This window comes from Carettochelys insculpta, chromosome 20 (assembly GCF_033958435.1).
Source record: "Carettochelys insculpta isolate YL-2023 chromosome 20, ASM3395843v1, whole genome shotgun sequence".
NCBI classification, from domain to species: domain Eukaryota; kingdom Metazoa; phylum Chordata; order Testudines; family Carettochelyidae; genus Carettochelys; species Carettochelys insculpta.
The window spans coordinates 9,404,850-9,432,674 of NC_134156.1; the positions used below are offsets into that span (position 1 = coordinate 9,404,850).

Below are 27,825 nucleotides of genomic sequence, written 5' to 3' on the forward strand. Positions count from 1 at the left end.
GCAAGGAAAGCCTGCGAATAGCCACTAAGGTAGGACGGACCCTGGCACACTTGAGCGGTGCCTTGTTTAAAGTGGGGCAGGCTGAGATTTGTGTGTGTGTTTTTTAACTCTAGAAGGAGGGGTGTTTTCACTGAATTCATGAAAGCCCCTGGGCCTGCGGGGCTTCTACTGGAACCCCCTTGGAGACGGAAACTGAGGCAGGTGCCAGGCAGAGTGATTGGTGGCCAGGAGGGGGCATTGGGGCAAGCAATTAGTCTGATGGTATTGGCTGTGTTCTCAGGCGAAACTTCCAAAAGTTGCTGCTACAGAGTGGAGGCAGAGAAGTCCAGATCTTCTGAAGTATTTAGGTGCCGAACTTCCCTCGAAATCAGAGCCTCTAGCTCTGCTGTTCTAGAGCAATGTGTGGCCTGGCGCTTATTTTCGGAAAACAGCCAAGTGATTTTCAGGACAATGTGGCAAATGATGTGGAATTCAGAACTCTCAGAATAACCAGCGGCTAACCAGCAGCTGCTTTGCATGTGAAGCCTCTTCCATACCTACGTCTTGGAGCACAGGCTATTGACGATCATTTGCCAGCATCCCTCGTCCTAGGCGATCTTTTCCAGTCCTGACCAGGTGTATCCCATCCTGTGTCTGCCTTCAGGTCTCTCTATACCTGGTGTTTCTTGGGCACCTTTTTTTCCTTGTGGGTTCCAATTTAAGTCTTGCCTTGTGATGTTAGTAGTTAGTTCTCTGAGGGTGTGTCCAATCCATCGCCGTCTTTTCCCGATTTCTTCTTCGGCAGGAATTTGGTGAAGGAGTTGCCACATGTCTTTGTTATTAATCGTGTAAGGCCACTGGATTCAGAGGATTTTACAGAGGCCGTTATTGATGAACATCTGGACATTTTTGACGGTTGTCTTTGTTGTTCTCCAAGTTTCTGCTCCATTCAGTAGGACTGATTGGACCTTGGAGTTGAATAACCTGATCTTAGTCTGAGTTCTAATCAGCTTAGAATTCCATGAGTTTCATGAGAAGAAAAGCTGTTCTTGCTTTCCCAATCCTCACTCTCACATCAGCATCGGTCTCCCCTCTCTACCTGCTGCCCAGGTATGTGAAACAACTGGTTTCAAGCTTAAATATATGGGTGTTACCAGCCCCATTGCACCAACTGAGTGCGAGATACAAGTTCATCCTTCTTGGTGATTTGTGCTTCCACACAGAGTGCAGATATGGAGGAAGGGAAGAGCAATTGCTTCATACTGGCCAGCAATGCAGAAGTGGGACACATCTGAAAGATGATTATACCACATTTTGCCAATATTATCCTGGGCTGAAGTTCGGGACCAAAAGTTACAGCACAATGTGGCTGTGAGTGTCCTGGTAAGAAAGAAGTCTGGGTTCAGGCTGGTGGAAGGAAGCACGGTGAAATGCCAAGCAGAAAAATTACTAGCCTGAGAATCACATGGACAAATTAGGGCTGCTGCTGAGATTGATCGGAAGAAGTGGGTCTGTCTCACGAAAGCTCATCACTCAGTAAATCACTTTGTTAGTCTTTAAAGTGCTCCATGTCTGCTGTTTCGTTTTGTTGGAGTACAGACTGCCACAGCCACCTCTCTGTTTCTGTTCCTCGTCCTGTTATGGGTCCCGGCTTCTCTGCAGCATTGCTCATGTACTAGTATCCCAGCTCCAGCTCCCAAATGTAAGTCAGGCCTAGTCTGAGTCATAGAGTCCTAGGGCTGGAAAAGACCTCAGGAGGTCATGAAGTCCAGCCCCCTTTTGTGGGTAAGATCAGCTTCATTAGATCAATCTCATTTCCAATACAGACTGACATTTATAAATACAGAGGAGCCCCCCAAAAAAACTGCAATAAAAACTGACAAGTCAAATACATAGGAGGGGGATGACAGGTGGGGGGATATTAGTTGTCCTGCCTGAGATAATTACGAGCAGGACCAGGAATGCTGAGCAGAGCATGCCCAAAGCCAGCACTAGCACCATCCTCCCATGCTCAGCAAGGGCAGGCATGGAATTATGGAGCAAAAAATAAGAATCCAGGGTTTATATAGCAGGGGGAGGGGGCAGATGGGAGGAAAACGTTGTCTAACTCATGAAAGCTCAGTACCTACTAAATAGAACTGTTAGTCTTTAAGGTGCTGTAGGGCTGCTTGTGCTTTCTTCGCAAAACCACATACTAACATGACTCCTTATTTGGCAATTTAAACACCAGAGAACACTCTGGAAAAATTTCCCTCCGCTCTATTCTCTAAGTTCTTAAATGACTTAGGTGCCGAAGTCCCATTTTCAAAAGTGACCAAAGGGCTCAGGAGCCTAAGTGTTATTGGAAAGGCTTTGACGTCAAAGGGCGTCAGACACAGGTGCTCTGCAGAATTCCTCAAGGCGCTTACAGGCCTCATGAGTGGCCGAGATGCCTTTAAACATCTGTCCCTTATTGCAAAGATTACCCCATTGCTCTGGTGCGATTGTAAAATTGACTGTTCCTCCCAGCACCTTCTCTGGGGCTTTGTCCTGAGAGCTTAAATTCATAACTCTGCAAGACACTAAAAATCATGGCTGAATGCAGCCACTGATTTATGGCCTCTTACAACAATCTGAAACTCACTGACCCACTATTTTTGTCCTGTGGCTGCAGGGGTGCTAATAAGCTAGTCTACCTTGACTGGTCCCTTGAAATATGTGCAAGCAATCTGTTCCACTTTGCAGCTTGCTGTGATGCCTGAGCTGAAAAAAGAGTTCTGAGTTGTTGAAAACTTTGTCTGTCTCACCAATAGAAGCTGGTTCAACAGAGGTTATTACTTCACCCACCTTGTGTTTCTAATGCTCTGGGTCTCACATAGCTGCAACAACTGCACTGCATACAGCTCCTGTCTCAGAATCCATAGAAAGTACCTGCTACTGATAGCAGGTGTGAGCCACAGGGGCTGAATACAGCGTAACTACAAGCATAGGCAGGCATCAACTGTGCTCAGTACTGTTTCAGACACAGCCGTGTGGGGGAACAATGGTGCATGTCACAAACAGCAAGGAAGGTTGAATATGGAGGGTCCTGGGTAGCAGAGTTCACTCCCAAATCACATCCCTTTTCTTAAGCATTGTATGGGGTATGTGGCAGGGTGGGACCAGGGGAGGAAAGACAGGAGTGAAAACAAGGCAGAGTTGGAACTGACAGTCAGAGTGGCTGTTTCTACACATGCTAATAAACAGCTCAAAACATGCTAATGAGGTGTGTATGTAAATTCTCAGCACCTCATTAGCATAAGGTCACATGATTTGGAGTGTGGAAGCACTTCTTCTGCACTACCACAGATGCAATCAGTGGGGATACTTCTGTTTACAAGAAAGGGTGCTGGCTCTACAGGGCTCTCTACCTAGAGGGATAGTCCAAAATCGCCCAGGTCTGCGGACTATTGATCTTCAAAGTCTGGTGCAAAGCACATTTGTTTAGATGGGTGGCTGTGGCAGTGAGCCATGGAGAGAAATCAGATGATGAAAGCGGTTGGAGGATCTGCAAATGATATATTTTTCCTCTGTAAATTTGGCAGAGCACAGAAAGTCTTGTTTTGTAAATAAATCTAATAACATCCTAAAAGCCAGTGGAGTTTTGCCATTCACTTCAATAGGAGCAAGGTCAAAATAAGGACTTTAATTATGGTGTATTGCTTAGAAGATAGAAAAATCTACTCTCATTAAAGTCTCTAGAAAAGATATTACAACTAACAGTCGTGTATTGTATAAAAGGAAAAATCTTATGTTCTACAGATAGCTTAAACCCTGAAGTATCCTCAGCATGCAAGCTTTGCAGTTCTATAGCACTGCCAGTCTAAGGATCTCAAAGCCTTTTATAAAATGATGAATTAATTCCTAGGGGCCTGAGATATATTAGCTCCACTCTGCTCATCAGGAAACAGAGGAACACAGAGGTTAACAGACTGTCAGTTATGGAACACACACCACTTCCTCCAATGCTGGCAGTGCACTGAAGTCCATGGGCTGTTGCCATGAATTTCAATGGGAGTAGGATTGGGGCTACAACTGGGTGAGACACATGGCTCCTAATGGTCTGTGGATTGATGGGTCTGTCCCACTTTGACCTCTGTCTGAGTTGAAGTGAAACATTTCCCACATTAATGGTTGCCAGGGGAGGGGGCACAAAAGCACCGCTAAACTGAGAGGCATTATGATGTGGCCCTAACAGTGATGTTATTGGAGACATGCATCTCCTAGAACTGGAAGGGACCTTGGGAGGTCATCTAGTTGAGTCCCCTGCTCCCTTGACAGTGCCAAGCACCATCCCTGATATCTATTTGCCCCAGTCTCTGGATGGCCTCCTCAAGCAGGCCAATGCTCAAACCACTGAGCTATCCCTCCCACCTCATAGAGTTGCAGTGTCACTCACAGATGGGGTTGGACTAGCCATATCCTGGATTTGCTGCACCCGGCTTTAGCCAAGTGAAAGGTCAGGAGACTTGCCCAAGGTTAAATAGGAAGTCAGTGGCAGAGACAGAGCCCCAGCCTCCTGATTCCCTGTCCATACAAGGGCTTTAGGGTTTGTGTGACAACAGGTGGGCAGGGGCAATCCAGGTGATCCTCCCGGGGCCGGGGAGGTGACTGGGTAACATAGCCCGTTGGAGACCAGGCCTCCACATCATTCCAGCGCCGCGGTTCTTCGTAGCACGGAAAGGTTTGGAAACTGGCCATGAGCACGAGCAGAGCAACCATAGAGACGGAGGCAGACAAGCCTAGACAGGCCACTTCCTCTCTATGCGGTGAGGGGGTGCTGTTCCGGGTGGGTGGGGTTATGTTAATTAGAAAATCGCCGTGTAACTGGTTCTCGCGTACGCGAGGGGCGGGGCTGGGTGGAAGAGGCTGGGCTATGCTAATCAAACTGAGCGTTCTCCCTTGTGATTGGCGAAGGCCGAGGGGGGCGGAGCGGCGGGCCGGAGGGTTGGGAGCGTGGAGGCGGCGTTGCGGTGCCTGTGCGTTCTCAGCATGGGGCTAAGCTGGGGTTGCTGGAAATGGGGGTCCCGCGTCCATCGACTGCGGCCTGGCGGCGGCCGCCGCCTCACCGGTAAGAGGGCTGCTCGCCTGCCGCGGGGAGCCGGGCTATGGGGGGACCAGGGTTTTGGGAAGCTGGGGCTGGGGGAAGCCGGGCTATGGGGTTCAGAAGGGGGTCGGGGAGCCTGGTCGCGGGGATCCGGGCTGCGGGAGTTGGGGGGATCTGGGCTGTGGGGGAAGCAGGGTTATGGGGAGCTGGGGCTGGGGAAAGCTGGGCTATGGGGTTCAGGAGGGGGTCGGGGAGCTGGGCTGGGGGGACCAGGCTGTGGGAGTTGTGGGGAGCTGGGCTCAGGGGTCCAGGAGGGGGTTGGGGGGCTGGGCTGTGGTGGGGCAGGGTTATGGGGAGCTGGGGCTGGGGGAAGCCAGGCTATGGGAGTTCGGGAGGGGGTCAGGGAGCTAGGCTGGGGGGAGCCGGGCTGTGGGAGTTGTGGGGAGCCGGGCTGTGGGGGGAGCAGGGTTATGGGCAGTTGGGGCTGGGGGAAGCTGGGTTATAGGGGTTCAGGAGGGGGTCGGGGAGCTGGGTTATTGGGGGCGGGGCTGTGGGGAGCCGGGCTATAGGGTTCAGGAAGGGGCTGGGGAGAGTAGGGGCTGGAATTAGGTAAATCTACAGATAAGTTGGTGTCTCCCAGAACACCTCTGTGTGCCCCGGATGAGGACTACTGCTATAGAAGATGGTGTTTTTTGTCTGGTTTTTTGTTTTGTTTTGTTTTGTTTTGTTTTTGGTGGGGTGTGTGGAATCTGGCTGTAGCAGTGCTGGAGAGCCTGGGAAAATGAAGTGGTAGGATCTGAGCTATGGAGGCAGTGGCTTGGGAATTTTGGGGTGCGAGGGGATGTGACAATGGTATGGGGGTGGGGAGGAGGTCTTCAGGAGTCAGCTGATACTTTGATGTCCCAGCACTTAAGAATATCAGCTGGCCCCAGAGCCTATGCTCATGAAAGGAGCTTGGTCTGAGTCCAAGGATCCTGAGTCTTCATTCAGAGAAATTTTGGCCCAAGGTAAGGGCAGTGCTACCCTGAAATAGGCCGATGTGAAATGGCCAAAACACACATCCTGTCCCACACGTAAAGTTGTGCCCCGAACGTTGTTTGTTCTCTGAAAGAGCGAAAAATGTAGAGCCACCTCTTCTTCCATCTCCTCCTGCTCTCCAGCATCTTTAGGCCTGATTTTTTTTTTTGGAAGAGCTAAACACCTGTATGGGTGCTTTCAGCCTTGATCGTTAGGCCCAGGCATCTCAAGTTGAGTAGCCACAGCCCCCCTGGAAGTGTGGTGCTAGGTGGTGTAGGAGCGATTAGCAAGACAAGTTGATGACATTACATTGGTATAGCTGGTTTAAAAACAAAGCAACCAAAACCACTGCAGGTGTGTGAGAGAGATTTGAATACAAAGGGGTGGGGGTATTGAGAAATATAAGAGCAGATTAAATTCAACTGGATTTATCTATAGCAATGTATCTTGGTAAAACTACTGTACTTGAAACTTCTCATCTGCTGTTAGGTTCTGCACTTGCAAGAAGAATTTCTTTTTCCAGAAAAAGAATTGGAAGGAAGAATCAAAACAAAAAGCAGTCAAGTAGCACTTTAAGGACAAGGGAGAGCTCCCTGTGGATATCTGTCCTGCATTTAGTATCAGACAAAAAAACAAACAAACCTAAGATGCTTAATGGTCTGTCGAAGGGAAGCAAATGGTGCAGTCCAGTTTACTACCTCTATTTAATAAAAGAGGTCCAGAAGGTAGTAATGGAGAGAGGTTCTGAAGGACTGTTATGCCCTGAAAAATACAAATATTAGGAGTTAGCCTTAAAATAGAGGAGTTGGAGGAGATTTGACTGAATTTCAATGCAAGGCTCCACCCATCCTTCCTTTTAGTCCTACCCTTTAGCTTGAGTGCCAGGATTCATTTTCTTTAAAGTAACACTGTCCAGTACAAAGCAAACAAGCACTTTAAAGTGCTATGTGACTGCTTTTTTTTTTTGTTTTGATAGATTACAGACTAACACAGCTGTGTCTCTGTCGCTGTCCAGTACAGTGTTGTAAATAAAGCACCAATTTCCTCATGTTAGTAATATCTAGAGTGACTAAAAGTAAAGGCAGGCAGACATTGCCAGATGAGTTAGTGTTTTGAGGGTGAGAGCTCTCCCCCCTTGGTAAACACGCACGTGTAGGATTTTGCATGGTTTGTTAGTAGGCTGCAGAGACCCAGTGGGTTGGTGATGTCAACACAGGTCACTAGTGACTAAATTGCTGCTATCTGACTACTGGTGAAAGGCCTCCGCAGAATGAGCCTGGTTTAGTTGTGATAAACAAATGGCCACATCTCAAAACCTGCTATTGTGGTTGATGCTTATTTGCTCAGCAGTCTCTGTAGGGCAGCACAAGGGCAGGTCTATACTACTGCAGAAGGTCAGTAGTGTAATGGAGACACTCGGAATTGACCTCTCAGTTGACCCCGTAGTCCTATCGAGATGTGAGGAGTAGGGGTGGCCAATGAGAGAAACTCTCCCGTCGACCTTCCCCTGTATAGGCAGCCAAGTTAGCTGAGTGCAGATATGTCGATTTTGCCTGTGCAAATGCCGCAGCTAGAATCATGTATCTGCAGTCAACTTTCTGAGCTTAGCATAGTCCGAGCCTAATTCTGACTGAACCATGGGAATTTAACTATTATCTGTCCTTCCGTGTCAGGGCAGATCAACTTTTTGGGCTGGGAGCGGGAGGAGGCTTGTGTTGCCGTTGCGTGTGCCATGGCTGTTGTGGGGGGAGACGATTTCGATCACCAAGAATGCCCAGCTGCCACCATTCACCAGGTGTAGAGTCACAAAAAATTACCCCCATCCTGCGGGCGTGTAACTCTCTCCATTTCTGAGGAGATAAAGCTGCTCCTGTCTTGCCCTTCTGTCATGCCATTCTTCCGGAGTCATCCAAGTGCTTAATTAAAATACGAATTAATGAAGCCCCGGTTGCCTTCTGTGGGAGGCAGGAATTGCTGTACCTGATCTACAGGTGGGCTAGTTTTAGCATCAAGAGGCAATGTCCCAAGGCCAGTTAGTGTCAGACTGGGATGGACTCCAGAGCTCATGGCTCCTACTCCTTTGCTAGCTGCCTTCCCCAGACATGCTCTGTTTCTTAAAGTTCAGTGGGCTCTACAGGGACAGTGGGAGTGGAGCTGGGTAGCTGCTTCCTAAAATAGACATAAATATCAAGGGCACTGAAGAAAAACATCAGGGTTTGGCAGGGACTTGTAGTCCCTGGCCACCCTTTCCCCTCAATGTGTCTTTGCGTTGAATGTCTTGGTACTTAGAGGAATAAAACTTCTCAGCCGACTGGCAGGGTCGCGCTGGGCTTGGACTGAAATTGCTCTGCTGCAACCGCAAGGGCTGGAGACTTTAATCAGCTCATGTTAAAGTGTATTGATGTCGTGTGCTCTGACTAGCCTGCATTATGGGGAACACGAAGCTCTAGATTGCCGTTGCAGCAAGGTCTTTGGTTGGGCTTGTCATTTCAGGAGGAAACGTCAAGTGGGGGGGCAGCAAGACAGATTTCTCTTACTTCTCCTGATGATAAAGTCAGTGGTGAATGGGGCAGCATCTCGTCCAGCCCCCGGTACAGAGTAGAGCATTGACAGGCACTTAGAAGGTAATCACAAGGGGAGTTTTCTTATGCCCCCTGTCAGCAAAGATTCCCTTCCAAAGGGGCCGTCTGTTACCTAGTGGAATCCCTGGGCATATCCCCAATGTTTCCCCTTGGTGGTTTTTCTCCTTCCATTCTCCTTTCCATGGTATACCGATTCCTAGGGGTAATGTCCATCCCTCTCTTTCAAGTGGTTCAAAGTCCTGTGTTTGACCCAGTGCAGGAGGACTTGCTCTTAGAAGCCTATAGCACTCCGCTCAGGTTTGAGGGTCAGCCAGCGTGCATGGGAAATCCTAGCGGGAAAAAGGCCTTTGTATCCGTGGTGGTATTTGCTCTGCTCACTGACCGTTTTTGTGCTCTTTGCTCAGGTTTCAGCAGGCTGCTTTCTACGGCTGCTCTTGCCCCTCAGATATGTATCGTGGGGAGTGGACCTGCTGGGTTTTATACTGCCCAGCACCTCCTGAAGGTAACTGGCTTCCTTTCAACACCAGAGGAGATATTCAGCCTCGTGTTTGCTGGCATATGAGCTGTCGCCATCCCATACTCAGCTGGGGAAGATTCTCTCGGTACCTACGCTGTTGGGCTGCTACAGTGATTCTGTGCTGTCCCTGTATCCAGACTTGACAGGGTGCGTGCAGGGGAGGAGCTGTATTCTGTGGTGTTGTGGCTGTGCTGGCACCAGTGGGGAGGCTGCTGTAATTTAGAGCAGCCCCTGCTGTGCTGCAGTTCTGCTAGGAGCCATTTTGGTTCCCAGAGCAGTCTGGAATCGGGGGGGGGGGGGGGTGCAAAGGTGGCTGATGTTTACCCCTCTTTCTTTTGGGTGCAGCACAGGCTCTAACTCCACATAAGAACGGCCATACTGGGTCAGACCAAAGCATCCAGCCCAGTAGCCTGTCTGCAGAGAGTGGCCAGTGCCAGGTGCCCCAGAGGGTGTGGACCAAAGACAATGATCAAGCGATTTGTCTCCTGCCATCCATCTCCCGCCTCTGACAGTCAGAGGCCAGGGACACCATTCCTACCCCCGGCTAATATCCATTAATGGACCTAACCTGCATGAATATATCTCGCTCTTTCTTAAATTCTGTTACAGTTCTAGCCTTCGACGTCTCCTCCACAGGTTGACTGTGCGCTGAGTGAAGAAGAACTTTCTTTTATTAGTTTTAAACCTGCTGCCCATTAATTTCATTTGGTGCCCTTTAGTTCTTGTATTATGGGCACAAGTAAATAACTTCTCTTTAGTCACCCTCTCCACACCTGTCATAATTTTATATACCTCTATCGTGCCCCCCTCAGTCTCCTTTTTTCTAAACTGAAAAGTCCCAATCTTTTTGGCTTCTCCTCATACAGGACCTGTTCCAAGCTCCTAATCATTTTAGTTGCCCTTTTCGGAACCTTTTCTAGTGCCAGGATATCTTTTAGGTGAGGAGACCACATCTGTACACAGTATTCGAGAAGTGGGCATACCATAGATTTATATAGGGGCAATAAGATACTCCTTGTCTTATTTTCTATCCCTTTTTAAATAATACCTAACATCCTGTTTGCCTTTTTGACTGCCTCTGTACACTGCGTGGATGTTTTCAAGGAACTACCTACGATAACTCCAAGATCTCTTTCCTGATTAGTTATAGCTAAATTAGCCCCCATGATATTGTAAGTATAGCTGGGGTTATTTTTGCCCAATGTGCATTACCTTACACTTACCCACATTAAATTTCATTTGCCATTTGATTGCCCAGTCACTCGGCTTGATGAGATCTTTTTTGAAGTTCTTCACAGTCTGCCTTAGTCTTGACTGTCTTGAATAGTTTAGTGTCATCTGCAGACTTTGCCACCTCACTGCTCACTCCCTTCTCCAGATGAATAAATTGAACAGGACTGGTCCTAGGACTGACCCTTGGGGGACCCCACTAGTTACCCCTCTCCATTCGGAAAATTTACCATTTATGCCTACCCTCTGTTTGTCTGTACTTCTTGCAGCTGTGCTGTCACTATCAATTAGGGCAAAATTATGCTCCTGTAAAAAGTGACACCACAAATAGCTGTCTCCTGGCTGTTTAAAATTTTTATTGCACAAAGTGCTGGTCACGTCCATCTATAAGTAAAGGAGACGGGGGAGAATCGTTCAAGGTCCCTCTCTGTTTTGACTAAGCCAAAGAAATAAATGAATAAACAGATTCCATGTAACAGTAAATGTCAGAACCTAGTGGATCAGTTATTGGTCTGACAACGAGAACAAATTATAAAACCTGTGGAGGCTGCTGCCTGTGAAGTCTTATCCGTAGATAGTTTATTAGGTGAGGTTACAAGCTTTTTGCTGTCTGACGTATTCTGGAGCATGCTGTGATAGTGAACTTCAAGGAAAAATTTCAAGGCTATTTAATCACTGCAAGTAGCACAACAGAGACAGTGTCTCAATACTAGCTGCTGCTGAAGTACTTAAAGCAGATAGTCTTTGTCTAAAATACATGCAAGTTGCAAAGCTAAAACGTCTTTAATTGGCATCAAGATTTCAGGATCTTGATTGACATCAACTGCTTTCGGGGGACCCCAGGGATAAAATCTGGAGCATCTTTCGCTCCATATACATCTGCCCCACTTGCTTAAATACTCTGTGCCGAACTCTCCAGGACGGACGAGTCAGACGTGGATCTCCGCTGACAATGTTCTGCAGCATCTTCTATTCTTTTCACTGACTGAGTGGGCATGTACGAAGACAGGGTGGCCAACCTGTGGCACTTGAGCCGCATGAAGCTCTTTGAGCAATGAAATGCAGCTCCTGTTCGGAGCTGCGAGTGCTTTACCGCCATTCAGTGCACGCGCCCCAGCGCCGGGAGGGAGAAGTGTGTGGCGATTGCTCTGGTGAATCCCAGACATTGGGTTAGAGTGGAGATGGAAGGGGGCCTGGGGGTGCCTGGCCCTGAGGGAGGGAGAGGGCATTGAGCCCTCTATATATTTGTAATATAGTTCTATGTTTTATATCTATATATAGTTATATAGAATAAATATATAACATGTGGCTCTTTGCAGTCTATACACAGCTATTCTGGCCCTTCGTCTTTAGCTGGTTGGCCACCTCAGTACTGAGGTAAAATAGGCACAGTAAACTCTTTCATATCTGGCATTCTGTCATCTGGAACTCTCAAATAACCAGCATTTTAACCATTAAGTCAACTGGTTACATTTTCCATAAGTATCATATAGTGAAAGTAAACAAATAAATACAGTATAAGTTTACAGTGCACAAAACTGCTGGTGTTGCTAAATAAAGTACTCTAAGTATATTGTTGGTTTTCTTAATATCTAATCTTGGTTTTCTGTAGTGTTATGCATTGCTAGGTATACCTCTCTACTATCCAGAATATTGCAATATATGGCAACCTCCCAGTCCCGGTGCTGCTGGATAGGAAAGAGTTTACTCCATTGCACAAAAACAAACAGGCCATAGTCTCTAGTTCATGTGATGCTCCTGCTCAGGCAAATGAATGAATTCTTGGGTCAGAAGTAGAGCCCCTTGTTAAGTTTCTTCAAATAATTCCTTCCCTCTGTCTTTCGGGGCAAGCTGGCAAAATCCACCTGTGAATGGGATTTAGTCGAACATAGGACTTCACAGTGGTCCCAGTGTTCTGGAAGTTTATCTGGGTGTTGCTGAACTACAGAATCCCAGGACACTTCTCTTTTTTTTCCCCTGAGGTGGAAAACTCTCTCCTGAGTTTTTGCCACGCCTGTAGATTCAAGAAGATCTCTGTCTCTTGATGCGCGGCCTCATTCTGCCGCAGAAAGCTGATGTGGGCCCCTGTTGTTAGTGACTTAGGTTGTGCATTTCTGTTCTCTCTTGGTTGCTTATAACTGTGGACTTTCATCTTCTTCCTTAGCACCACCGGCTGGCCCAGGTGGATATTTATGAGAAGCTGCCAGTTCCCTTCGGCCTTGTTCGCTTTGGAGTGGCACCAGATCACCCTGAAGTCAAAGTTGGTACTGGGTTTCCCATTGACCCATGGGAGGGAGGGTGGTAAGGGAGGGTTCATGTTGGTAATGTTGTCAAAAAGATCTGAACTGGGTAGTGTCATCCAATTATGCCACTGTGGGCGGAGACCAGTTGTATGTCACTCAAGTCTCTTGTGCAGAAGGGAGGTATAGGAAGTGCTGGTATTGGGGTGCAGTTCTTGTTTGAACCTCTCTCGTCTGGCATCCTCGGGACCTGACCAGTGCTGAACGAGCGAATTTGCTAAACTGTGTGTTGTCTGCCAGCATTACCAACACTTCCGCTGCTTAGCGGACCCTTAGAAGATGTTAAATTAGGGCTCAATAGCAGCCCAGAACACTGAGAGCCAGGACTGACGGCTGTAAACAAACTTTATGGGACCACGGGAAACTTGGCCATACCCCATGATAAGTGGACATCTGGTTAACAAAAATCACGCTGGGATACAGATGTTTTTGGAGCATGTCTGATTAGAGAGATTCAACCTGTGGGGGACGTTCTCTGTTGCCAGACCAGGTCTGGTAAAGCATCGCAGAGACAGAAGTGGGGTTTGTCAAATGGGCAAAACTACTGGGAAGCAGAGGCTTTGGAGAGAGGTTTCGGAAATAAGGGGAGAACACCATTAAAACTGCTGCACAGTCTGATTTCAAGAGAGAGCTTTTATTTTAAAGCCTGGGAGGGGAAGCCAAGGGTATCAGCAGCAGAATGCCAGTGCTGGGATGGTTCAGCAGTGCTGGTATCTCAGGATTTGTCCATTAAGCAATGATGTTCTTGCTGGAATGCTGCAGTGACACAGTAGCCGTGTCTACACATGCACGCTACTTTGAAATAGTGGCACTAACTTCGAAATAGCGCCCGTCACGGCTACACGTGTTGGGCGCTATTTCGATGTTAACATCGACGTTAGGCGGTGAGATGTCGAAGCCGCTAACCCCATGAGGGGATAGGAATAGCGCCCTACTTCGAAGTTGAAAGTCGAAGTAGGGCACATGTAGACGATCCACGTCCCGCAACATCGAAATAGTGGGGTCCGCCATGGTGGCCATCAGCTGAGGGGTTGAGAGACGCTCTCTCTCGAGCCCCTGCGGGGCTCTATGGTCACCGTGTGCAGCAGCCCTTAGCCCAGGGCTTCTGGCTGCTGCTGCGGCAGCTGGGGATCCATGCTGCAGGCACAGGGTCTGCAACCAGTTGTAGGCTCTGTGTATCTTGTGTTGTTTAGTGCAACTGTGTCTGGGAGGGGCCCTTTAAGGGAGCGGCTTGCTGTTGAGTCCGCCCTGTGACCCTGTCTGCAGCTGTGCCTGGCACCCTTATTTCGATGTGTGCTACTTTGGCATGTAGACGTTCCCTCGCAGCACCTATTTTGATGTGGTGCTGCGCAACGTCGATGTTGAACGTCGACGTTGCCAGCCCTGGAGGACGTGTAGACGTTATTCATCGAAATAGCCTATTTCGATGTCGCTACATTGAAATAAGCTACTTCGATGTAGGCTTCACGTGTAGACGTTGCTAGTCTCTGATAAACCTGGGTGTGACCAGACCTGTCATGGGGGATTAAAATATTAAAACCTATGAGGTTCTTACTGAAAAAGGAAAGAGTGCTTCCCAGGGAGACCCCAAACCCAGCCAGGCTCTGGCTCCTAGGCTGTGCTGGCTGGAACTTTGAATTATTCCTCCTCATGCTGGTTAGGGCTATTCAAGGGGGAAAATATTCAAGCTACCAAAACTTCCAGGCAAGTGTTTTCTTCAGCGTGGCCGGCTCACACTAGCCAGACCTTGTTACTGTGTTTTGCCCTTTGCAAATGGATCGACGCTTCCTTATGACTAATGCAGAGCCAGGCCGCAGAGAACTGTTTATTTTAAAATGATCTATTCAGGCCTTTCTCAGATAAGAGCTATGAGCTCAGAACAGCCAGAATTAGAGAGAGAGAAATGTTAACCTACAGCTTCAAGGCCATATGGGGGCGATGTCTCTGCCCTGTCTGTGGCTGTGCTTTGCAGGACATGCTGTATGGCTGTTAAAATTTCAACCCTTTCAAACTTTTCTGACCCAACAGAACGTAACCAACACGTTTACTCAGACGGCTCATTCTGATCGCTGCTCCTTTTATGGGAATGTCACCGTTGGGAAGGATGTGACGGTGAAGGAGCTGGAGCGGGCTTATCATGCGGTGATTCTGGTGGGTTAAGGGTCTCTGTGGCTGGTGGGGAAAGGACTGGGGAGGTGTCGTGGCCAGATCCAGCCTGGTTTACTCTTTTCTCCTGGAATTTTGGGGTAGCGAGTCTGCTGGTTCCCTGTTTGGTTCTAACGGGCAGGGAATCTGTCTCTCTTCGGATCTTATGGTGATTGACAGGTGTACAGCATCCAAGGGATGGAACCACGGAGTTACGGCTCCTCTGTGGTGGTTGAGATTTGCATTGTGTGTGATATTTATACCCACATATAGCGGCATGTGCACGCCTATGGGGATGTTGTTTCTGTCTCTGCAGAGCTATGGGGCTGAGGATAACCGGACCCTCAGCATCCCAGGGGAGAACCTCTCTGGGATTTACTCAGCCAGAGCATTTGTGGGCTGGTACAACGGACTGCCTGAGAACAGAGATGTAAGGGTTTGTTTTTTCCCTCTCTAAGACTCCGCGCTCTCCCTGCATCTGTGTGCAGTCATCTAACTCCAGATTAGAGCCCGCCTGAAAGGCTTGCAATTGGAAAAGATTAGCAGACGCAAAATTAAATCCTTCTTAGAGGTTAAAAATGTGAACAATTTTCGTGTCGGTAAGAGAGGATTGGCTAGCTCTGTAGGTTGGCAGCGCTGCTTGGGCAGGGAGTAAGGAAGCCCAAAGAGGACACATTTAGTGCTGGGGAGATGAAGCTGGTTTGTCAAAGTAGTAGATGCTCATAGAGATTCCCTTCGAGGGAGGTGGATATCCAGGAGACCCTCAGGGGCATGGGCCCAAAGTGTGCTGAAAGAGATGCACCTGTATAGCAAACGAGCCATTGTGAGGCAGCTGCATCTGAGGGAATGGCTGTTCGGCCTACCTGGGCCTCATTAGCAGGGTTGGAGTGACAGCTACAGGAGCACAGGAGGCTGAAGAAACCTCGGCCTTCGTAACGAGGGGAAGGGTACGGAGGGAACCAGGTCAATGGTATTGAACAGGCTCGACAGGTATTGAATGCGCTCTTCAGTGGGGTGTCTGTCTCCTTACAGCTCAACCCTGACTTAAGCTGCGAGACGGCCGTGATCCTGGGCCAGGGGAATGTGGCACTGGATGTTGCCCGAATTCTGCTTTCTCCACTTGATATGCTCAGGGTGAGTTGAGGCGGGAGCGGTGAATGTAGAGTTTGTATGAAGGGCCAGAAATCTACTGCGAAATAGCTAATGAAAAGAGCCACCTGATCCTGCTGCCCTCTCGCCGGAGATTCATCTGTGGGTTTTGTTCTCAAGCAGAGCTTTTCCATCTCTCAGCCTGTGTCCCCTCCTGCTCTTCTCTCAAGGAAGCTGTAGCCCTGTGTTTGCAACACCCAGGCATTGTCATGGGGAGCAAATGGGGGAGTCGCGGATTCAGCATTCGTATCTAGCTGACGGCACCAGTGACTGAGCTGGTGGAAAAAGCATATTGGCTGCTTTAAAAAAGGCAAAGGGAGCCCTGTGCTCCAATCCACTCTGGATGCTGCAGAGCTTTCCCCCTCTGTGAAGTGTTCACCTTCCGTACAGCTAGGGAATGCAGAAAAGGGTCTGGGATTCTCCCAGAACCAGCTGGCCTCTCCTGTAGGACTCCAGGCCCATCCTCACATGGAGATCGTCGCTTTTTGTCCCACGTGACGTCAGACTCGGTCAGAGTTCTTTAAAGGCATTCAGTGAAGCGCTGGCCCTTTCTCCTTGCAAGGGCTAAAGAGGGAGCTGCTGGTGGGGCAGAAATTTAGCATGAGTTTCTCTCTTGGAAAGGAGCCTTGGAGGGGTAGCCGTGTTAGTCAGTAGCTTCACAAAAAGAAGCACTCTTGTAGCACCTTAAAGACTAACAAATGTATTAGGTAATGAGCTTTCCTGGGCAAGACCCACTGCACATTCCAGATCTGAAGGAGTGGGTCTTACCCGTGCCAGCTCGCTACCTAATATTAATGTTTAAGGCTCTACGGGACCGCTTGTCTCGGCTTGCAAGGCTCTTTAACGGAAGCAGCTTTCAGCAATGCAATGTGTACCTGCTCTCTGGCCTGTCAGATCTTGTCTCCGCTACACTCCTGGTTTGACTGCTGGGAGCTAGTTGGCGGCAGCTGCTGCCCCAGATGTTAGCACCAAGGGCCTCCCAGAGTTTTCTGTCCCTCCGAACTAAAGAGAGGCTGATTGGAACCCAGCTGCTACGTCCCATGCTAATGGCCAACTTAAAAAAGCTTGGGATTTTGCCGGTTTTTCGAGGCCTTAAATAGTAAAACTGATTGGGAATTGAGAGCTGTGCTTCAAATCATGGGGTCTTTGGGACTGGGTGTTGGTCCGTGACGTGCAGCGTTCCCAGAGCTGACTCTGTGCCTTAGTCAGATTTGCTCATTGGTCTGTGCTGAATGTAGCGTGTGCTTGCTTTCCTCTCTGTGGCTACGTCTACACTAGCACACTACATCGAAGTAGCTTATTTCGAAGTAAGGACATCGAAATAGGCTACTTCGATGCGTACCATCTACACGTCCTCCAGCGCTGGTGCTGTCGATGGTCAACGTCGAAGTAGTGACGGGAAACATCGAAAGGAGCTTCCCCTGAAGGAAATGCGGAGCGTCCGCACACACAAGCGCTCCTCGTCGAAATAAGGGGCCAGCAAAGCCCCAAGCCACTCCCTTAAAGGGCCCCTGCCAGACACACTGGCCCAGCACAGCACGAGATCCACAGAGCCGACAGCTGGTTGCAGACCCTGTGCACGCAGCATGGACCCCCAGCAGCAGCAGCCAGAAGCCCTGGGCTACAGGCTGCTGCACGCGGTGACCATAGAGCCCCGCAGGGGCTGGACAGAGCGTCTCTCAACCCCTCAGCTGATGGCTGCCATGGAGGACCCCGCCGCTTCGAAGTAGCAGGATGCGGATTGTCTACACACGCCCTACTTTGACATTGAACGTTGAAGTAGGGCGCTATTCCCATCTTCGGATGGGAATAGCGATTTCGACATCTCACCGCCTAATGCCGATTTCGACATCAAAATAGCACATGGCGGGTGTAGACGCAATGCGTGCTATTTCAACGTTGTGCTGGCTACTTTGAAGTAGCCGGCTAGTGTAGACGCACCCTGTGAAACTAATCCAATGACAAGCCAGGTGTGAGTTGGTTGCACCTTGCGTATCTTCAGTATAACCCGCCCCCCATCCCCCAGACTCCTCCCGTGTGTGGGCCTGGGAATGGTAAAGGAACAAGCCACCAACTGCTCCTGTGTGCCTCTCTGCAGCAGAGGTGGTTGGAAAGGTGAGGTCCTTTGGTCTGGTGGCCCCAGGCTTGAAATGACTGTCTGGCTTGGGGTTGTGTGTGGCTCTGGTTTTTAAAAGCATCCTCTTCAAAGGCTTTTGAAGAGGGGAGATTTCCCTGTGAGGCTGCTCATAAGGGTAGGTCTACGCAGTAAAGTTATTTTGAAATAGCATCCGCTATTTGAAAACAACTGTGTGAGCATCTACACAACACAGCCCCTATTTCAGAATAACTTGGAAACAGAGGATGCCTTATTTCAAAACTGGTAACACTACCGCTTGCTGGCAGTATTTTCATTCAGCGCTGTGTTAAAGCATTAGCTGTGAAAACCACCTGGTGCAACAAAAGCTGCATTTACCTTCCTGCTCTGTGTCTTCCTATTTCTCCTGCTTCATTGTCGCGCCTCCGTCTTGCAGAAGACGGACATCACCGAAGGCTCCTTGGCAGCCATCGCCCACAGTAAGGTCAAACGAGTATGGCTTGTCGGAAGGAGGGGGCCCCTCCAGGCAGCATTCACCATAAAGGTAAATGTGTTAATTGTTGGAGCATAAGAATATTGTAACTTAAGGAGTTTCACTGTGTCTTTAGCTGTAATGCTGAACCCCTCTTCTGTGGGTCTGGTTAGCCCCACGTGAGCTGTTGACGCTGCAAATTGTGGCTCTAAGGGGCTGCCAGAAGGCATGGGAATGCAGGCACCCTGGTGTCCGTGCCCGCATGCTGACCTCCACCTCCTGCCGATAGGAGTTGCTAGCCTCTCTGGTGGGAGTGGCTTCTCTTTTGGATCTGGGCAGTTCTTGTAGTTTCTGCCTCCAGCGTACACAGAACAGCGAGGTAACACCTCTTCCCATCTGACATTCCCAGGAGTTGCGGGAGATGATAAACCTGCCTGGTACCAGACCTCTCCTGGACTCTGCTGACTTTGCAGGCCTTGGCGATGTCGTTAAAGGTGAGGAAAGCCTGCCCCATGCAATGCAGGTCGGATAGTGAGATTGCTGCAGTGGGGTAGATATCCCAGGGGAGCTGGGGAGCTCTTAGAGGTGAAGGGAGAGGCACGGGGGCCTTGCCTTTCTTTTCCGTTTGGTTGCTACACTACAACAAAACCAGCTGGCAACTTTACCCTCCGCTCATTGTCCTGAACTCTTGGAAACCAGGCTCTAATTCCTGCCTTGCTGCGTGTTGGCACCCGACTGGATGCAGGTGTTGTGGCCCATTGGGTTGTAATGAGAGAGCTCATTTCTTCTTCCCCTTGGCCTTCATTTGCTGGCTTGACCATGAGGCACCAGAAAAAGCCCTGGCACTGCACTGATCGACTAGCAAATGAGTTCCACCCATCTGAGCCATGAAGACCAGAAGGTCAACAGAGCAGCCAGTAGCCCTGGAGGCAAGTGAGCTGCCAAGGATGGCCAGCAGCAGCAGAGCCGAATGCCTCCTGTGCAGAGAGCACATAGCCATCCAGCGCTTACCTGCAGCATGTTGCAGAGCAGCGTGTCTGCTGGGGCTTGTCACAGTGTCACATGGACTAGAGTGGGAAGGGGTTATTGGGGAGATAATCACACACCACCCCTGCCCTCCAGGAGCCGTCGGTGAAGGCAGTCCAGGTGTGACAGCCTCGAGCTCCCATCTGAACTGCAAAGAGTTTGATTCTAAGGAGCCCTGGGACTTTCTTCTCACATTGAGTTCAGAGACTGGAACACTTTTGTTAAAAGTTTCAATCACGCGGCTGTGCCTGGCATCAGCTATCCGCCTTCTGCATGCTTAGGGCTTGCAAGTGCTGACTAGATGTGATCCTTTAGCCTTAGGTGCTCACTGGTCCAGATCCTCCTTGCGTGGTCCCTCTTTGGAGACTGACCAGCCTTTGCTCAGGATTCCTTGTGCTCTCGCAGTCCTTTTTTAATTCTAGATGTTCCCAGACCCAGGAAGCGGCTGACCGAGTTGATGATCAAGGTGGCTCTGGAGACACCTGGTGAGAGAGAGGCTGAGCGCTGGGCGTCGGCAACCAAAGAGTGGGGTTTGAAGTTCCGGCGCAGCCCCCTGGAGGTCCTACCTGCTGCTGATGGGAAGCGAGTGAGAGGAATTCGAGTGGCTGTCACCAGACTGGAGGTATGGACTCCAAACTCTCTTTCTAGAGTATTTGCTCTCTCTCTTGCTGGAAGATGAACAAGTCTGTTGCGTCTGCTTGAATGAGGAGATCTCCGGGGAACTCTTGTGTGTTAATCTAAAGACAGCTTGATACTCCTGGGCCAATTAGAACCGGCAGAACTGCCTGCTGTCTGAGCAGCTGGAGTGGCAGATTCTTTGGAAACCAGCCGTAGCTCTCCCCCAGGAATGGCTTCTGATTCAAAAGGAGCTCTCGCCGGTGGTATTGATAGCTGCAGTTGGCCAATGCTGGAACGAAGCATTTAACGGGATTGCCAGTGAACCCAGGAGGTAGAATGGAGATGTGCTGCTTCTCCTGGGGGGTGAGAGAGAGAGAACTCTTGACTGCATTTGCATTACAGGCTTTGTTTTCCTTTTTCCCCCATCCGGCTCTGTTTCACGCAGGGTTCAGGCGAGTCTGCCAGAGCTGTCCCTACTGGAGAAGTGGAAGAGCTTGAATGTGGGTTGGTCCTCAGCAGCATTGGCTACCGGAGCCTCCCGCTTGACTCTTTGGTACCATTTGACCCCAAACTGGGGGTCATCCCCAACAGCCTGGGCAGAGTGCAGGGGGCACCAGGTCAGTATTAACACTCAGGGGGTCAGGGGTGTGTGTGTGTGTGTGTGTGTGACAGCTTGTGTGGTGGGGGAACATGTCTGTGGGAAGGGTGAGTGGCCGGAGGTGTGTGTGCAAAGGAGTGGATGGGGGCTAAGGGCTTGTGTAAAGAACAGGGCTGGGAAACCTGTGTGCCATCCCTGTCTAGATCCCAGGCTTCCTGTGTGACCCTCTTCCCCAGGTAAGTCGCTTATCAGTGCCTGGGTTTCACCAGCCATAAAAGTAGCGTGCAGGTTGAATCTCTCTAATCCAGAAGTCTGGCAACCTCCAAAATCCAGCATGGTTTTTGTTAGCCGGATGATCACTCATCATGGGGTGTGGCCAAATTTCCCACAGTCCCACAAAGTTTGCTTTCAGCCACCACCCCTGGCTCTCTGTGTTCTGGGCTGTTGTTTAGCTGTAATTTACCCCTAATATCTTCTAAGTAAGCAGTGGAAGCGTTGGTAATGCTACTAGACAATACTGAGCTTCTGTGGTTCAGCAAATTCTCTTGTCTGGCACCAGTCAGGTCCTGAGGGTGCCAAACGAGGGAGGTTCAGTCTGTATTAACACCTGGTTTAAAGGAGCATTGCGAAACAATTCACCTGCATCTGGAACACTTTTTAACATCCTTTGGTGGACGTCGCTATCGGGTCGTATAGGAGCTAGACTGTTTGGTGTCCGCCTTACAAAAAAGTTACAGTTTTAATGGTTTGGCTCACATCTTGTAACTTTACCAGCTCAGTTACACAAGCAAGTCAGAAGCTTGTGGTAGTTGTTGTTTGTTAAGGAGATGTGGAAGTCCTGGGTCAGCTGCATAGAGGTAACATTCATGAGTCAGTCACCTCCTGTATCAGAGAGGTAGCCGTGTTCGTCTGTATCTTTGAGAACAACAAGAAGTCCTGTGGCACGTTATAGACTAACAGATATTTTGGAGCCCACGCTGGGGAGGGCAGTGCAGCTAGACAATGCACTCTCTCTGCTGTGGATGGATGGGTGGGTACTACCCCCTTACACTCCACTGAGCAGATGCTCGATGGGGCTTGGTAGTGATCTGTGACATACCCTAGTGTCGGCTATTGTTAGCACTGGCCAGCTGGATCTGAGAGGGCGTGGGCATGGAACGCCAGTGGCAAGGAAGTGCAGATCTGTATTTCATGCTCGGGTGCCTTCATGCTCAAGAGGTGGCTGTGCTGGGAAGTTGGCTGGATTGTGTCCATACATGTGCCTTGGGGACAGGATTGCAACGTGGCAGACTTCATGTATCATGTGGTTCTAGGTCTGTACTGCAGCGGCTGGGTGAAGAGAGGACCCACCGGGGTGATTATCACCACCATGAACGACAGCTTTGCCACAGCCCAGTCTGTGCTAGAAGACCTCCAGTTGGGCGTGCTGAACCTGTCAGACTCCAAGGAAGGCTTCAGATCCTTGAGGAACATCCTGCACAGTCGAGGTCAGTGAGTGCGCGCACGCGAGTCCTTGTGTGAGAGTCCCTGGAGCAATGAACGAATTGTGCATCTGCCAACCTCCTCCTAGCAAAGTCATGCAAAAGGTGTGGCCTAAGGCACTGGGCTAATGAATGGCCTCTGGAATCCTGGAGCCTGGGTTCTAAGTGGCGCAGGAAAACGGTTTGCTCTTGTAGTCAGTAGTCGGCTTTCCTCTTCCTCTCGCCTCTTGGAGGGCAGTGAGAAACGGGGAGAAAACAACTGGTTTGGTGTCAGGACAAGCATAATATAAGGAGGTCAGAGTGCTGAGAGTCAGGATGTAATTGCATGGCCATGGCTGAGTGGACAAAGCTCGCGCAGCTTGTGTTCTGCAATCCCCGGTGCTTTCGCTTGTGTGGACGCAACTTGTCTTAAATCCCCCCCGGCTCCCACTTAGCACTGGTTTTTTGTAAAGTCTGGGTTACGCGTGGTTTGCTCCGCAGGTCTCTGAAGCGGTTCTCGGGTCTCTCTCGCTTTCACTCTTTGCCAGGACCGCTGTCTTTTTTCAATTTAAAAAAAGGGGGGGGGGCGTGAAAATTGTACAGATTTCAATTACAGTTTGCCATGAGTTCAGCAAAGCAATAATAAGCCGAAGTACCTAATGGTGCCACATATATTCCAGTCAAGTCAGGTGTACTGCAAACACCCAAGGAATGCTGTTCAGAGCACCTCTGCTGGGCCTACACTTTTATTGTTAACATACTGTGGGACCTCCTACACAAAGTGGTTACTGTGGAGGTATTACAGGTGACTGTCCTGAGTCTGAGATTTGTTACCTGCTGCTCTGTTCAAGGGCAGCATGAGCTCCCTGCCCCCAAGTGCTGCTCTTCCATAATGCTTCAAGCCTAAGCTGGAAGAACAGGGGGATAGCTGGGTGGTTTGGGAGGGACAGGGTTGTGAGTTCAAGCCTTGAGGAGGCCATTTAGGGGTCTCAGGCAAATAGACTTTTTAAAAAGGGGGGGCGTGGGGAATGGTGCTTGGTCCTGCCAAGAGGGCAGGGAACTGGACTCAATGACCTCCCGAGGTCCCTTCCAGTTCTATGAGATGTGGATCTCCAAGAACCACCTCCCAACAACAGAAGAGGTGATCTTTCCATGGGGATGCTACACCCATGGTACCGCTGCTGAAGCGACTGCAATGGATGGTGTGACCACAAGGCCTCTGTGGCCTGAGATCACCAAACTCATTTAATAGCCCTGAGATAAAGCTCTGGCTTTCTAATAATAATCTAATCCATATATAAGTCAGTGATTTGTAGAGAAATTTCTTCTCTTTTTATCCCCGGGAACAGCCTGTTCTCAGAGTCTTTCCTGTGGCAGATCTCTCTTGAGCTCTGCAGCACTTACAGGCTCTTAGAAGTCGTCACACCAATTCAGGCCAGTAACAGAGAGCCGTGCTAGTCTATATACTATCAAAACAAAAAAAAGCAGCCAAGTAGCACTTCAAAGACTAAAAAAATCATTCACTGGGTGGTGAGCTTTCGTGGAACAGACCCACTTCTTCAGACCATAGCCTATATTGAGTCTGCTCTGGTCTGAAGAAGTGGGTCTGTCCCACAAAAGCTCATCGCCTAATGAGTGATTTTGTTAGTCTTTAAAGTGCTGCTGTTAGGCTTGAAAGTGCTTTTTAGTTTCAGTTCAGGTCAGTCATCTTAATTCAGTACCCTGGATCCTTGCAAATTGTTCAAGTAACTCCCTAACGAACAGTTACGGAGTAGCCTATCCGGACAGAAATTTTCTTCCTGATGCTGACTTAGTGGTTTAATTTATGCCCTGATGCATGATGGCGTCTATTCTTTAATTATTGTGTCCCACCTTGTGTAACTGTAACCGGTTTTTATTCTACATGCAAGAGTTCAATCTTTTTGACTCTTCATATACTCTTGGCCCCTCTCTTGCCAGTAATTTGCACGGGGTATTAATGGGAGCGGAGAGTGTAGCAAGATGTGTATCCAACCTGGCTTCTTACTATGAGCAAAAATACCCTACCGGTGAGGGACTGCAATTCTCCCAGTTGAAATGCAGTGGTTAAGGTTTAAAAGCCGTTGCAGGCAGCACCCAGGTGTTAGGCAAGGGCTGTTTACCTGAGGACAGAGCTCCTTTGAAAGTGTCACTCTCAGCTGCATAAACAGGACGGCTGTTGGTTTTGGATGGGTTTCATAGTAATCCTTCCCGGCACATCTGGGGATCAGTGTTCCCTGTAAGCTGGGTGATGATGCAGTCGCGTGGGAAAGAGCCCAGTGCTGCTCAGCTGATTAGCAGAGGGCCCACAGCTTGGCTTTTGTTTTTACTGGTGGTGCACATTCACGCGTGCCTTGGGGGTGCATTAAAAACTTATTCTGCACGTGGATGGAAAAGATTAAAGGCAACATGGTCAGGAATAGATTAAAACACCCAGGAGGGCATTAACAGCTGCTGTATTAAAGGGCTTTTGGTTAAAGTGTGCATCTCTCCAACGGATCAAGGCTTTTTAAGTGATCCAAAGCTGTTTCCCCAAAGCGACTGCTGAATATTGTCATGGCTTGCGAGTGTCTGACTCACCAGAGCTAGCTGGATCTCCAGGTCCTCTTGGTTTAACCACCTTCAGGCTGAGTTCTGAAGGTGCCTGTGTTTGTCAGGATCTGGCTTTTCTGTTTGCTTGCGTGTTTCATTCTTGTTCGTTTGCGGTAGATGGACTGTCCTTTCTCTCTTGCTGTAACTGTAGGGGTCCGGCCAGTCACCTTCTCAGACTGGGAGAAGATAGATGCCGCTGAAGTGGCGAGAGGCAAGCGGGCTGGCAAACCTCGGGAGAAGATAGTGAATCTTCGGGAGATGCTGCAGTTGATCGGTCACTGAAGACGGCCGTGCAGCGCTCTCTGGGTGTATCTCCTGCCTTTCCTCATCAAGTCCCATCTGAGCTGGCTGGGCCCACCTTGGAGGATTGGCACAGTCAGAACTGATGGTTGCTCTTGGATGCCTGGGAGGAAGTGGGTGGCTCCAGGGGCCTCTGGCTTGACTCCAACTTCCTTCCCTCCTTGTGCCAGCCCTATAAGTGGTCACTGCTGTCACCAGGGAACTCGCTGTAAAGGGCGGCCTTTGGCAATGCACTGCTTGGTTGGACCAGGTGAGAGTGAGAGGCATGGGCTTGCTCTGATCCTCAGAGCTTTCCTGCCTCTTCAAAATCAGTGGGGGCAAATGGACCACGGTCCCCTTTCCATTGGCACCGAAAGCCGGAACCCAAACGGCTTGTCAGAGTCTGAGCAAGTTACTTTCTCTTTGGAAATCGCTTTTAAATAGCCCCTCCCCTGAAGAAGTGGGAGCTGCAGTTTAAAAGTCTGTGCCTGTATTAATCTTGGGGCGGGCTGGCCAGTGTGGGACAGTGGCTGGCCTAAGCACTGTGCAGATGCGGGCGGTGCTTCTCATCCGCAGAGCGAGTGCTGCTTTCTGTCCCTTGCCAACTTCGCTAGGCCGTCCAGGGTCAGTAAGCTGTGAGGAGTCCTCGTCGGCACAACAGCGGTGGAGTCCTAGACCGGACTGGGACGATTTTATTTTTTTAGCCTGGGAGGGAGGGGAGAATTAGTAATATAGAATTGCTTTGTCCAGGATCAGCTGTACACTGTAACTCAGGAGCTGCGGCTGGCCCGGAGAGGGCCTGGCAGCGACCTCTCGGCATCTGCGTTATTCTGAACACTGTTCGCCCTCCTCTTTTCCTCTGTGACCAAACTGATCGTGTTTCAAATGATTCTGGGTTCAGCTGCTAAACTGTGAGCCACTAAAGCGGGGTGGCCAACCAGTTAGATGCTAAGAGTAACAATAGCTGTGGATAGAGTGCAGAGAGTCGTGTATTAGTTATATTTTATATAACTGTCTATATAAAATAGATACCTATAGTGTGTGTGTGATTGATTGATTGTGTACACACACACACACACACACACACACACACATATATATATATATATATCATATGTGGCACAGTGTCCTCTCCCTCCCCCAGAGCCAGGCACCCGCCAGCTCCCCGTTCCCACTCTCGGCTTTAACCCAGCGCCTGGGACTCACCGGTGCCACTGCTGCACCACGCTGGTTTGCCTCCCAGCGCTGGGGCGCAAGCGCAGAGCGGCGGTGAGCGCTCGTGACTCCGAGCGGGAGCCGAGTTGCATTGCTCAAAGAGCCACGTGTGGCTCGAGCCGCGGGTCGGCCACCCCTGCCCTAGAGGCTGATGTAGTTTTTCAGTGACAGAAGAAGTGTCGTGCTAGGGGGATCGGCCGTCCCATATTTGGGATGCCAAAAAGCCGTCCTGACTTGTTTTTTAAAAGGGCCTAATTGCCCCGTAGTTGCCCACCCCCACCCCGCCGCCACCTGCTGACCTTTTCCGCCAGCGGCTGCTGGCTGGCGAGCGCTGTGCTGCTTCCCCGGGGCTCCGAGGGGGAGGGCGTGTAGCTGCTGCCTCCCCTGGGTTGTGGGTTGGGGGGTGGGGAGTGCCAGCAGCTGCTGCTTTGGAGGGAGGGGGCTGCTGGCGGCTGCCCCTTCCCCTGAGCTTGTGGGGACAGGAAGCGCGGGCAGCTGCTGCCTCCTTCCTGGGGCTTGGTGGAGCTGCCCATATCTCCTTGTCCTATATGCAGTGTAGACAGCATCCCTGCGGCCTTCCTCAGTGCTCTGCCAACCTGCTTCCTCCTTTGACCCCTAGGAACCACTCGTACGGCTTCAGCTACATTTGCATCACATGTAAACTATTCTGATCCCTTTTTCACGTGGACATGTGTTTTTTTTTTTTCTAACCGCATCTGCAGATGCCTCCCTCTGCCGTTCCTGGTAAATATGTCTGCTGTAGCCCAGGCCTGTGGGTATTAGGGGAGTTAAATCTCTGTCCTCATACAACCCCTGGTGTCTCTGCTAATCGTATCTGTTTGGGTGCTGTCTTGTTGCATTCTGGACACCTGTCTGCTGGGAGGTTCCAGATTGTATTTCCGTACTCAGCATTCAGTCCAATTTTAGACAAGACAGATCTGGGCCTCGTCTCTTTTTAAATCTCATCTGCAAGCTCATTAAGAAACTCAGGAAACGCGATGACGGCTGGAAACATCTATGCAAATGAGCAATAAAGCTTGTCGAACAGCTGTTTGTGCGACGTGACTCCTGTTGTGTCGTAAGGATGATGCATTTTGTAATGTTAAACTCTGAGCTGAAGATTACGTAGACTCTGGATTTGGAAAGGTGCTTAAGCTTTTTTTGGTAATGCTGTCGACTACGAGGTAATGGAATTGCTCTCTGCCCTGCTTTGGGGCTGGGCAGACGGAAACATAACCGTAGAGGGAAGCCATTAAAATGCATCGGCAGTGATGCATTTGACTGCGATAAGAAGGGCCAGCCGTTGCTTGCTTGTTGTGGGTGGAAGTAAATGCCTGGGTCCTGTCAACAGAATGTTAATCCCAAAGCGCTTGGCTGCCTGCGTGCAGGGCGTAGAGAGCACACGCTTGCCAGTGGGATGCGATGCACTGTCCCACCAGGTCCCTGTGCTGGAAGGGGACAAATGAGG

At 49.8% G+C, this 27,825-nt stretch overlaps 2 protein-coding genes across 2 annotated transcripts in view; both read left to right on the forward strand.

Annotated features, from left to right (window-relative positions):
- The first annotated feature begins 4,989 nt into the window (after positions 1–4,989).
- FDXR (ferredoxin reductase) lies at positions 4,990–27,379 on the forward strand. The gene is made up of 12 exons (XM_075014899.1): positions 4,990–5,068; positions 9,048–9,145; positions 12,555–12,650; positions 14,719–14,841; positions 15,152–15,265; positions 15,868–15,969; positions 18,516–18,623; positions 18,961–19,045; positions 20,000–20,199; positions 20,641–20,812; positions 22,107–22,280; positions 25,015–27,379. The coding sequence occupies exons 1-12, from the start codon at positions 4,990–4,992 to the stop codon at positions 25,143–25,145; spliced, it is 1,482 nt and encodes a 493-aa protein (XP_074871000.1). The 3' UTR covers positions 25,146–27,379.
- Positions 22,245–27,825, forward strand: part of GRIN2C (glutamate ionotropic receptor NMDA type subunit 2C) — an 84,868-nt gene continuing 79,287 nt past the window's right edge. The window contains exon 1 of the mRNA XM_075014893.1: positions 22,245–22,280. The gene's annotated coding sequence lies outside the window, so the exon portion shown is untranslated. The remainder of the gene's footprint in view (positions 22,281–27,825) is intronic.

Excerpts from the sequence above, each read along its gene's own strand:
- FDXR (XM_075014899.1), top strand. The coding sequence starts at position 4,990 with ATGGGGCTAAGCTGGGGTTGCTGGAAATGGGGGTCCCGCGTCCATCGA. Across the intron at positions 15,266-15,867 it reads GACTGCCTGAGAACAGAGAT|CTCAACCCTGACTTAAGCTG; the intron begins GTAAGGGTTTGT and ends GTCTCCTTACAG. Across the intron at positions 20,200-20,640 it reads TGGCTGTCACCAGACTGGAG|GGTTCAGGCGAGTCTGCCAG; the intron begins GTATGGACTCCA and ends TGTTTCACGCAG.